Source organism: Sinohyriopsis cumingii, chromosome 3 (assembly GCF_028554795.1).
Source record: "Sinohyriopsis cumingii isolate HCF-2022 chromosome 3, ASM2855479v2, whole genome shotgun sequence".
In the NCBI taxonomy this organism is placed as follows: domain Eukaryota; kingdom Metazoa; phylum Mollusca; class Bivalvia; order Unionida; family Unionidae; genus Sinohyriopsis; species Sinohyriopsis cumingii.
Genome location: NC_142963.1, coordinates 28,249,748 through 28,263,009, shown reverse-complemented (window position 1 = coordinate 28,263,009; position 13,262 = coordinate 28,249,748). Strand labels below are relative to the sequence as shown.

General features: G+C 36.8%; 1 protein-coding gene across 2 annotated transcripts in view; it reads left to right on the top strand.

Annotated features, from left to right (window-relative positions):
* The window catches only part of LOC149802598 (uncharacterized), a 64,392-nt gene that overhangs the window by 36,978 nt on the left and 14,152 nt on the right, over positions 1 to 13,262 (top strand). For both annotated transcript variants that reach the window (XM_089951876.1, XM_089951875.1), the window contains exons 9-13: positions 2,757 to 2,788; positions 4,905 to 4,936; positions 8,709 to 8,777; positions 10,599 to 10,675; positions 11,280 to 11,354. In XM_089951876.1, coding sequence (XP_089808002.1) covers positions 2,757 to 2,788; positions 4,905 to 4,936; positions 8,709 to 8,777; positions 10,599 to 10,675; positions 11,280 to 11,354 — 285 coding nt within the window. The remainder of the gene's footprint in view (positions 1 to 2,756; positions 2,789 to 4,904; positions 4,937 to 8,708; positions 8,778 to 10,598; positions 10,676 to 11,279; positions 11,355 to 13,262) is intronic.

Here is a 13,262-nt window from a genome sequence, read left to right as displayed (position 1 = left end):
CAGTAAACATTTTCTTGTCAACTTTCTATTCCTTTGAATGAAGCAAACCAAAAGACCCCTTTCAGTAATGATGGTAAGACAATAGTAGAATGAAATATAAACAAACGTATATAAACTTTCCAAAAATAAAAGTGTAGGCAGTATGGGTGGTGACTTTCTGCAAAGTCCCACACATGACCTGTCCAGAGACAAATCCATCAAGGCATGTGCCCCCAGTGTATGATGGGCAGTGAAGGGCTTTCTCATACCTACACTTGCCCACACCGTATTAAGTAAGAGAAAATCACACAAAACAAAATCTGGGAAAAAATCAAACACGGTAAGCAATACTTCTAGTAGGGCCTCTACGTGCCTTTACAGAGCACTGACATCTCACCTCAATCCCAGTGGGTTCCAGTCTTGAGCTTGGCCAATGTGGATATGTGATAAAAGCTTGCCAGTACCTTGGCAACATGAAGGTCATTCATCACCATAGCCTTGTATGCTACTATTTTATTGGCTGATGGAGCTTATCTCTTTAGCCATGCTACAGTGCTTCATGGAAGCATTTGCCATAACCACCAGGCATGACTTGTCATGGTCCATGGCACTTTAACAGAGCTGTTCTACCTCCACAGGCCCCTCCCCTTTCTCTAAGGGGTAGCCCCAGGGAATAATTTCCTCCTGCGATGCACCTCTCTTCAGCTAGTTCTCTTTCTAGAGGTTTGGTTGGGCATCATGGAAGATGCACAAGTCCACTTTATTTTTAAGGGAGGGATACCATCTTCAATTCCAAGATCACTGTCCTCATTCAAGGACCCCACATTTTTTTTTCACCGGTCAATACTGGTTCAAATAAGTGATGATATTCATATACTTCTGAAAAAGTGTTCAATTAACATGGTAGTGAACCAGTGTCCTGCCTTCTTCCACATTTCCTGGTATTTAACAAATGCAAAAAGTTTCAGCTTATCGTTGATCTTTCTGCCATGAACAAGTTTCTTCGGGAGGAACCATTCAAGATGGAGACTACCACTTCAGTCAGGAACACAAAGAAACAAACATCCCACTTTTTCCTCCTCTAAAGAAATGCCTCGGGTTTTATCTGGATTGCAAAGTTTTCTAATATTGATCCCTGCTATTCAGTCTTGTCTATGAGCGATTAATTTCCACTCCCAAAATCTGCAAATGCATGAATTGTAATACATGAACTCATAATTTGCTGAAATAAATGATATCAGATATAATGCATGTGCAATATTACTACTAGGACATCTGACTTCTCTGGAGGATGAGAAGACATTTTTGAAAATGTAACTTCATGAATGAACACGAGCTAAATACTCCACTGACAATGTAGTCTTGAAATGCAGTTGATTGATCTAATTAAGAATAACTGCTGTTACAGCTACTGGAGACCACTCCGGTGACCTAGTGGTTAGAGTGTCCACCTTGGAAGCTGGAGGTTGTGGGTTCAATCCCCTGCCGAGTCATACCAAAGACTTATACAAGTGGTACTAACAGTTGCCTTGCTTGGCGCTCAGCATTAAGATATTAGTGTTAAGGTTGTTCGGCCTGGTGTCAGGATAATGTGACCGGGTGGGACATCATGCTACATGTCTGCGGCATGATGCCCCAGTGCTAGACAACACTATAAACTGCAACACTGCAGACATCTTAGCGATATGACTGAAAAATTGTTAAAGCTACATTAAAAATGCAAATCACACACACACAGCTACTGGAGTTAAATAACTATTATTATTTTTTTTATTCCTGTTTCAGCTTCAAACATGGTGCTATAAATGAAATCTCATTTATGCTGCAGAATTCTCTGGGTTTATTCAGTGGAAAATTCCACTTGCTGTGTAGACCATTGTATGTAAATATTTATTTTTCTGGTGGCCTGCTAATTAGCTTCATGTATTATTTGATAAAGTTGCAGTTGCACCAAGAAATTGACACAGTGTTGAAAAGTATGATAAAAACATGTAGTTTGATAGGTGAAATACACAAAACTTAGTTCACTCATTGATATCTAACCTGACTGTGACCAGAGTGGCCCTAACACTGGCATCATCTGCGCGTTTTCATGCTTAATGGAATTTCCATACTAACATGGCACCATATTGTGTACAGTATGGGCAAGTCTATTTTTCTCAGACAGCTGAGTGCCATAGTTCATCCTTTTAGGTAAAATACCATAAGGTTGAGAGTTTAGAGTTATATCCCTTTGCACTCATGTTCATAGAAATCACACTGTTTGTTAAATGCACATAAAAGGCAAATTTATAGTTGTCATTCTTTTCCGATACCTGATTCAACATTGTAAATACTGTAAGCAGTTGTTGTAGAATTTTCTTCTATGTACATACATGTGTAGTTTTACATCTACCCCTTTGCTGAAAATGGACTTGTCCAGAAACTGGAATTAACTGGCAAGCAGAGTCATCTTTTACACTGAAAAGTTCCGTGTGGTATGAAACACGCAGTTGACAACAGTGTTAGGCCCCACACACATCCATACCCCGGTTATAATCAGGTTTGAAATCATAAATCAATGATCTGACTAAATTCTGTGCATCTTTTATCTCATTCATGCTTTTCATTTTTTAAATCGATATGGGAAGTACAAATGGAAGGTATATTCAGACTATAGTCATTGAGTTTTTATCATTGTAGATACCCATCATTTGTTAAATTTATGTATCGCAGTTTCCTTTGATGTTTGGTGTGAATCTGCATTAGATTAAACCTTTATTTCTTATCTCTTTTAGGTGATGCAAGGCATGGAAATTCCAGTGGATGGGTATGTATAGACTAATCCAAGATGGAAGCTAATCAGTTCTGCAACTGCCTTTTGTCATATGAATTACCATGATTTATGTTTATTGTGATAGTATATTGTTTCTATCTTAGTAGTTACTTAGAATGTTTGATGTATAGTATTAGATACAGATATTGTAAAAGATGACTATTGTTGTGGAGCCTGCTTTGGTGAAAGCTACACTGTGTATGGTTATTACTTTGGTAACCATTTATATGTCTGCCCCTCCCTCCATTAACAGCATTAAAAAAAATACTGATTTACCATATACACTTATTTATAAGTCAACCCCTCTTGTAAGTGTACAAGAAGCCAAGTTTTCTTTGACTCTTCTATAAATTCTTCGCTAGCCAAGGTTCTGATATATTAACCCTCTCAACACCTTGTAAGATCGATCAGATATTTTGGAGCTTTGTCCCAGCAAAATCTATTGGATATCATAGTTGCCTCCCTTAGTATGTTATGTCAGCTAAACAATAGCATGTAATAATAGCAAGGCTCTGCACATCAGCCAAAAATGGTAGAGGCAATTGACCTCAAAAGGATACTTTGTAAGTTTAACATTGAAAGTAGGACTACTTACAGAGAGAAGCCATTACAGGTGTATCTGAGGGAAAAGATCTGTTTCTACAAATACATACAGGCAGTGGAAAATTGCTTATTTATGAGTCCATTCCATTTTGTGTGCTGCCCTTCTCTCGATCATGTAGGAACATTTTGATCGGATATTGTAGCTTGCTGCTGCATCCAGTGAAATTCACAGACCCAAAGCACCGAAATATCTGATCGATCTGCCAAGGTGTAGATAGGGTTAACATGTTGGAATCTTGGCTAGTGAAGATGCTCCTAAAAGTGAGTGTATATTTTTCAAGTCAGATACGTCTGAAGGGTTGACTTGTTAGTGAGTCCGAGTTTCACTTTGGAAAAATAAACAAACCAAACTTGATGGATGGATGGATAGATTAGATAAGATTAGATTAAATTAGTTAGATAGAAAATATAATGACAAAACCAGAGCAAAATACAAATATGTCATTGAGTAAATATTTCACAGATAAATTGACAACTTACAGTTTCTTCTGATTAAATCTATTAAAATAATAATTCTTGACATTTTAAAACCATTTATATGATAAGACATTGGCTGATCAGTATCTACATACTTGAAATCATAAGGAGAATGAATACTGCCAGTCCATTGTAGATCAAGATCGGACAAGCTTAGTATCCCAGGCATTAATTAAACACAGCCAGGTTGACTTGTGGGCACTGGTCGTTTGGAAAGTTGAATAAAAAGTCGTTGACTCTCAGCTGGAGCTTAGTAGGTGGAGCTTGGCAATTCATCAATTATTTCATTAGCTTTCTGAAGTATCCTGGCTAAGATAAAGATGCAGGACAGTAAGCCATTGTTCATTTAGGAATGGAAAAAGTAGGGACCAGTGGCACCTGTCAGGTCCAGCCTGAATGGTTACCATAAGTACATGAATATTACACATACACAGACATGCATAAGAAAAATACTGGCAGTATTTCAAAATCGTTGTGCTGACTAGAATACATATACTAGTGTCTAGTGTGTCAGATTCATCTATATTTGATTTTATGAAACCAAACACTGATAATTATTTATGTTGTAGCAGTGAATGTAAATTATAATTTATTGCTGTCATTAATGACAAGTTCTTCATTTTGAATTTTAAAACAATTTTTTATTCACTCTTACTCTTTGCAAAAATAATGCAATGTTCTACTAAAAGTGCAATGTTCTGCTATCAGAAGAAAAATTCATATTTTGAGCATAATTTTGGGAAACATTTATTATGTAATCTTCATGTCACCAGTTAGGAAGTCATGAAGAAAAGAGGTGGCCCCATATCAATTTGTTGTGGCCCATTTTCAAACTTTTATGAGCCATGGACTCCATCAGGCAGATTTTAGATTGCATCCAGAGTTCTTAAGTTCTTTATGCACAGTTGTCAGATTTTGCATGAATCATTGAACCTTTATTATCTGAATATTAAGAAAAATAAGAAATGGTATAAAAATTATTGAATATCATTTCTTTTAATATATGACTTTTTTTATTCATTATTCATAGGGTGGTCCTGCAAATACAGGCAGAAGCAGAAGGTAAGACAAATATGTCTGGTAATTTTACCTCGTTTTCAGATTTTAGAGGAAAAACACAGTCTATACCACATCATTCTTGCCTTATATTCTTACAGTGCAATCTTCCTTTTTTCTGAAACTCTGTTTATTACAAGTGTTCTTTGATAATAATTGAAAATCAAGTCTCGTTTTTTAATTAATATTTCTTTCCTGTGGCATGCAAAAAACATGAAATTTTCCTTGAATTGAACTGACAATATAACGTGTATCTGAAAGGACTTGATTATTATAATAACAGACCTGCCAACTCTTACGATTTTGCTGTAAGTCACGAAATTTATCCTTAAAATACAGACTTAGGCATACAAGCAAAAACTACAGAAAAATGATCATTGCCGAAAAATCCGGAAAATTTGTTTATCCGTGTTTGATTTGGATCCAGGTTTCATATTAGAAGTAGTGAAATTGGCCATGGAACCAGACTAACTTTACAGCAGCACATCAGATGCTTTAAACTGCACATATTTGTTCATGCCAAGCATCTACATGATAAAACTGTTGATCATAGAATTTTTTTAAAAATGGCATCCAGCAAGCAATGCATGTTTAAGACAAAAGGGGAAATAAGCCTCTTGAAAAGTGTTAATAATTAACACAGAAAAATAAAAAGGAATATTCAGATTCTAGTGAATAAAAGCTGGAAGGGACACAATTATGGTTATTGGACATCACGTGCCAATTTGAGTATGACTCGTGGCAGGAAATATGATTGCCGTCATCATGTGAAATGGAAAAAAGAATTTCCAAGAATTACATCACATCAAGTTGAGAGATAGCAACAAGCCATAGGGTTTGGGACTAAAACTTGTGCAACTGTACTAGTGGTAAATAAAGTCTACGCGTACTTTACAGACTTTTTGGTTGAACATAATGTTTATCGTAGCTGCATGTTCTGAATACCGAACTTTTAATTATGTTTTCCAGCTTTACAATAACAGTTTATGGTATTTTGTTGCACATTACTGAAAACTGGTCAAACTTACGAATAACAATCAACTACCTTACTGAGATGGACTTGTCAGGGTTGGCAGGTAGTATATTATCTGTTACTATTGCCTTGCTACCTTCTCAGGGATGCAAGTCATCTTGTTAAAGTTCATAATTTCAGCCTCCCATTGGATAGAATGTTATTGAAACATGAAGAACCCAGAACCAGTCTGACTACAATGTTTTAGGTTCATGCAGCATACTCTCTTTATTGGACTCTGAACATGTGGACATCACTCTCAAAACAATTGTACTGCATTTTCTGTATAATTTAGAATATCTAATTGTACTGTTTTAAATTTTTGCCTTTGTTTTTTTAGGCACAGACATAGTTACTACTAGATTTAGCAGTACTAGAATAGTACTAACTTAATCTTTGCAATGAATTTATTTAACTGTTTTTGCAAACTACTTACTTTGGCAGTACTTGGATAGTACTACCTTGGAGTGTTGGCATGAATAAATTACTACGCTGCTTCAGGTAAGTGCTTTCTTAAGCAGTAAAATGGCAATAATATCAAAGTATAATTGTACTGTTCCTGGTAAGTAAAATACACTCATGATTCCAACTGAGTATGGGATCTTTATTTTAAGTAACACCATATGACACCAATTTGGCAATATTAATTTTCAAAATCAAATGCTTTCAAAATATTTTCTCTTCAGATAGATTCAGTAAAAAAAAAATATTCTTAAAGCAAGTCTATTAGGATGGACATTCCTTGATCCCAGGAGAATGTGATTCATCACTGACCTCTTAAGGGCTCAGAAGAACACTCCTATATTTCAGAAGAGCATGAGATCCTTCTCAGACCCCTTAGGGGCTCAAAAGAAGACCTTTTCTTTAGAGAAAATCTCCTTAGATTGCAGGAGGTTATGGGATCTTTCTCTATAGAGAACTAGAAGACCTTAGATCCTTGACAGTTGATCCAAATCAGTCTTTGCCAGTTTGGGCACCCTGAAAGAGGAGAGCAGCAATTTTGTTATTCAAATTCTGAGGAGAGCTGTTTCATTACATCTGAGTCACCTGACTGGTCACTTATCAGTGGAGTCTCAGTGCAATCCTGTTGGAATGAGGAAGCCAGTGTATGTGTCCAGTTAGGGACAAGGATCAGATAAGCACCCCCATCCATTTTTCATATTTTCATTTTTAATTCATTCTTGATGTGTGCACATGCATTCCAGAGAGCAAACCTTTCTGGCCATACGCTTCACTCTGGATACCCATGCCTTGGCCTCAGATGTTACATGTCATGGATTTAACATTTGCTTTCTTGGACCTAGACAAAAGGAGGGGGCTGTCCTCTACCCGTAGTCAGTCAAAGAGGTATAAGAAGAATAAACAGCTTGCAGATAGTGACAATCCCTCCACTCCTATAAGCAGTTGAGTGGCAATGATATACCCACTGAATAGATGAGAAACATTCCCAGTCCTTTTAAAAGCCAGCTGGGGCAGTCCCACCAGTCAGAATGAGTAGTTGTGGGAAAGTTACCCATACTATGATGTCCTACCCTGATCAAAGAGACTCTTGGTTGGAAAGCCCTCTCCCCACCCCTACCCCCAGACGTGAGAGCAGGATGCTGCATTGGACACTAAAATAGTCGTACTAAACCTCATTAAGAATCTCCTTCGGGTTGCTTTCTTGGCGTGGCCCTGAGTGGCCGAGTGGTCTAAAGCGCTCTCCGTTACGGATCACTGCCATCTCACCTCTGTCTGCGTGGGTTCGAGTCATGGATTCGGCTAATGTGGGTATGTGAGAAAGCTAGCCAGTAGCTTCTCGAGGGTTGGTTCTTTCTGGGGATTTCCCGGGTTCTTCCTCCACCATTAATACTGGCTGCCATGTATAGCCTATCATGTGCTGAAAAATGGCGTTAAACCCTACAACAACAACAATAAAAAAGCTTCCTTGGCTGCAGAGATGTTCGTCTGAGGTTTCATTCCCGTTGTGGTGTCTCGAAAAGTAAGAGCCTATCTGTCCCTTGCTGAGAAACCCTTCATTCACAAGAATTAAGCCCATAAAGTCAAATCTATTTCTACTTCATGATCCCATTTTAATCATTTGTTTTTTGGAAGATGTTATGACGTATGTTTGGTACTTCCTTCTGTTACCTTTGGTCTTTGAGACATTGGAGTGAAGGAATATTTTCTTGGACCAATTAATTTAACACCAAGTGGTCCATTCTGCTGCCTACTTAGAGTAGTGGACATTCCTACGGTAAGGATCATTTTTATTCCAGTTTTTCTGAATCTATCAACTACATCCAAAATGGCAAATTCAGAAAGGCGATAGTGACGGGTATTGGAATACTACTGTTGAAATGGGGGAGGGGTAAAACTAATTTTAATAATGTAGTACTTGTCACTATAACACAGTTCATCCTACAACCTTTCACTAATGGCTCAATCCTAGGTTTTTTGTCAAATTCAGAGAGAAAGAGTATACCACATGAACCTATGACATGGTAGCCAGACTAGTTCTGGTTTCTTTCTGTTCTAAATTTCTAGAACATTGTATCTAATGGAAAGTTGAAATTACAAGAGTTTGGATGAGGGAACCTGCATTCCTGAGAAGATAGCAGGGCAATATTGACAGGCAAGTAGTTTTACCCTTGCAAATTACTATCTTTATATATATATATATATATATATATATATATATATATATATATATATATATATATATATATATATATATATATATATATATATATTCTGATGTGAAACTTGATCATATTTTACCAATAGCCCTGATGGTGAGGCAGAAGCAACGCTTGCATACCTGAGGCAGCAACTGGCAGTAATGGAGAAGAAGCTGTGAGTTTTTTGTTTCCCATTTGTTAATAAAATCAAAATACTTATAAGGTGGCTATATTTCAAATCTTGATTGCTCTTTCTGATATCCTTTTAATTGACCTTCTTACTCCAGTATTAGATGGATTTTTTCCAGAAATGGGTTTTGCAGATTGATCTGTTTTTCAAGCACAAACTTTTTATTTTTGTGTAGTTATTTTCTTTAATATTCACTTTTTGCCTTTAAGATCTTGTTAAAAAGTAATTGTAAAATTAATGCTGGTATGTGTAGTCTCAGCTCTTTATATTTGTGTTTCTTAAAAGGTAATGCTGTTTTGATATATTTTTTATATTTCTTTTGGATTTATTTCATCATGAAAGATACATTCTCTGTTTCTGTCAGATACATTCCCAAATCACATTTATGTTAGGAAAATTAACTCCACTACCTCTCAAATTCATCAGTTCATCTGTGTCATGTAGACAAAGAAACCCTTACAGATCTACTCTTAACACAGCTAGGTAGCCACCATCGACAGGATGGTGACTAGTTAAAGCTTTAACTTTTTAGGATGTTGATTGTACCACTTAAAATTTCAGAATTCAGGGATATTGTTTTGACTCATCCACCTGTTTTCTAAAAGGAGTCTGTCATGTGTTTCGACAAGGCTCAACTCAGATCAGTTTGAGACTTGAGTCAGAACCTTGCTAAAGCTGCTATCATATAAACATGTTTTTTGTTAGCTCTAGCTTTGGCGTTCATTGTGAGTGAGTTGCCTGCTCTTACAATGAACCCAAACTACCTACAGTTCAAATGAAATGGTTCAGTGGTCTTAATGATACAACCAGGCTGTGTAGGCTCAAATTCGTTACCATCCAACAGTGGCATCCACACCTTCTTGACTGTTAATATGAGATAGCAAGGCAAAATCTACTTGATCTGACCTGTCTTCATCTGAGACATAATAGAAGTGTTTGGCAGGCATGCACAGTCACCCTTCTCAGGCTTTCAACTTTGTGATCAGGCTTCACAGAGACAACAGATAAAAGTGATGGTTTCAGTAACTGTGGTCAAGTTGACCACCATACCAAATTGGCATCTTCTCATTGGGCATGGATTTGGTGGCCTAAGTGGTTGTAGCATCCGCCTTGATGCAGGAGGTCACAGTTTTGAACCTCAGCTGAGTAATAATAAAGACTTATAAAAATGGTAGTACCATCTGCCTCACTTGGCACTCAGCATTAAGAGGTTAGTGTTAGGACTGGTTGGCATGGTGTCAGGATAGTGTGACTGGGTGAGTCATGATGATACATGTCTACAGCATGATGCCCCGGTGCTAGCCATCACTATAAACTGCCACACAGCAGACATCATAGTGATATGACTAAAAAATTATTAAAGCTACATTAAAAATCCAAATCACACACGCCCATTGTAGAGATTGGGTCTTCATGCTCCTATTCCCAATTTTCATTATGTTAATGTGATTGGAATGTATATGTTATGTTTTGCAGAGAATAACTCAGCTACTATTAAACCTATTCACAGTTTGATGCAAATGTAAACATCCTCTTTTTTATGTATAGCTTAAGTTAAACTGATAAGCATATGGTTGATGCGGTAGCCACCTAGCATTTCTAAGGTGAGATAATGGGTAAGAGTTTCTTCCCTTTAGTATCTAGAGAAGAAATTCAAATTTTTTACTTTCATGGATTGCTGGATTCGCAAGGTAGCAGAGTTTATTTTCCTAACATGTGAATGGCTAAGCATTATTAGAGAAACACAACTGACACAAAAAATCTTTTTCCATGAAAAATGATTTTCCATACAATTTTTTCCTGTAGGGTGCATTCCCAACCCATTCCCCCAGCCATTCCTATGTCCAATTCAGGAAGAAGTTATGGTGGTGGAGGATATACAGGTGAGACATCAAGAATGTCATAAAGTTTTGAAGCAGGAGGGTATGTAAAGAGATCAGATGGGTGATATTGGTTTCCACTTTTTTAGACTCGACTCACATTAAAGTAGCTAGAATTCAAGGCTATGTTAGCAATGAAAAATCTCCAGCTTCTGGTTTGTAATTATACTTTTGGATATATTGAGTAACATTTAATGACTTTAAAGCTGCAGTCACTTAGAGAAAAAAAGCTTAGAGCCTGCGCTGCTAGTCCAGGTGGATCTATTAGACAAGTTGTGTTTGACCTAAAACCATTTTGGTCTCTGAGAGCTAAATAGACAAAAACTAAACAACAGATTAATGGCATGTTTGCAGTTTGTAAAATGTGGGTGTTGTTTTCAGAATCTCAACAAAATTGAGTGTAATCAATTCAAGTCTGCATCTGAGTGTTGTATGAGCATGCATGTCATATTAAACGCATGAACTCAGTTTAAAACCTTCAGTGGCCCCCCTGCAAGCTTAGGGATGTAGAGCGGGTGATGTTCCTACTGGCATTTTGAACTTCTTAAAAGAGTGTGGTTTATATAGAGCTAATATTTTAAAGATTTTACCCCTTTTTTTCCCACAGCCTTATCTCCAACTGGTCCTGTTTCCAGTTCAGGAAGAAGCTATGGCAGTGGCTATGGCAGTGGAGGACATACAGGTGAGATATTATGAAAGTCAGAAAGTTTTGAAGCTTGAGGATATGTGAATCAAGCAGACAGGTTATATTTGGGTAAGCTTTATTAGAACTGGCAGCCATTAAAGTAACCAGAGGTCATGTCATCAGTGAAAAATCTTCAGCTTCCAGCTTGTAATTACCCTCATTGACATGAGTTATCTCATGCGATTTGAAAGCTGTATTCATCTGCACAAAATGTAATCTCAAGTTGCTTTTGTAGCTCTCTCAGTGAAGAATAATGAAATAATTAACTTGAAGAGGGCAAAGTAAAGTGTAGAGCACATGCTGCCAGTCCAGGATGGATCCAGCAGGCAGGTTGTGTTCGACCTAAAACCTTTGCTACCCCAGAGAGTGTAATAGAACAAAGAAACAAGAATAATCATCAGAAAATAATGCATATTTACAATCTGTAGAATGTGCGTCTTGTTTTAAAAATCTGTATGAAATTTAGTGCAATCAGTTCTATTTTTAGTCTGCATCACATAAATAATCCTAACTGGATAACCTTAGTGGATTTTGCAGACATGATTTTTCTCCATTTTAAAGTGGAATTCCGCTTTTCTCCTGACGTGAATCAGATTTTTCTTGATATAGTCGTTTTTTATATCGTCTCTGATCCGGTTTTTTTAATTTTAAAAAAACGGTCTTTTCGGTTCCATTCTGCAATGAGTAAATTATTCATTCATATATTAGTTAGCACACAACTCTCGTAAAGAGTATTCTGATGTCAGAGGTTAAATTCATCCAGTGAATCTTCGTGTAATGGAAACTAATGGCAATGGAAAGATGAAGCATGCTTGCAAAACATGGCATCCCAAGTTGTTGAGAGAGACCATGACACAAAAAGTTTAGATAAAGGTTAAAAAACATATTGAAATGGGAATGGCTGGAGCTATAAGATGACGGAAATTTTAGTTGTTCAGTTTATAAGAAAACTGAATGCTAGAGGACTGGCATTTTGTGACCTCAGCAAGAAAGATCTGAATTAGAGTAATTGTGGATGGAAGAGTTTAGAACAGCACCTGTAAAAGAAGCTGCACACAGAAAAATCAAAGCTCAGAAGACATCTGGAAAAAGTGCAGTTAATTACTATAAGAAGAAAGATTTCTTGCATGAGAGAACAGATATAGCCCTCTGTCAGAATATGCGCACTACATGTCGCCAATACAAGCCCCAGCTTGAAAGGAAAAAGGCTTTCATTGTGAAGGAAAAGATATGATTGCACATTGAGCCCAAAATGTCAGTGATGACAAAAAGGACGGCTTAAGAAATCTTTGCCAAAGCTGCAAAAAGAGCTCCAATTGCATATTAACAGGTTGTGTCCATTGGAGAAAAAGTGAATGTATGGGATTAATGGTATATAGTTGATATACTTGGGTGTTCATTTTACAGATTTGTTATGAAAAGAGGGAAGTATAATAGTATAATATATTTGTTGCAAAAATTGACAAATTATTGTGACTTAATTACGATTTGAACACTGACATGCACATGAAATAACTTCTGCATCAGTTGTATTGGAGAACAAATTCATGTGACTATAAGTATTGTGAAATTGTTGAAGTAAAGTTGAACACGTTTTGGTAAGTTTAATAGTTTTTCAAATGATTATTTTGGTTTATTTTATGATCATATGAGTGTAGAATGTGTTTTTGGGCCCTGGACCCTCACATCAGGGGCGCTGCCCCTTGAGGACCCACAAACCCCCCTTTAAATTTTTTCAGCTTTTTTTATGGAAGATCATAAATCATGTGTGATTTTGGCTGCAAGACAATCATTTCTTGTTTAGAGCTTCAAAGAACACTATAAACAACTTTACATTTATTTGGGTTGGGATTGCAGCTTTAAACTTTATTTGAAATTGATTGTACATCATGTTGGCGAGGGGAT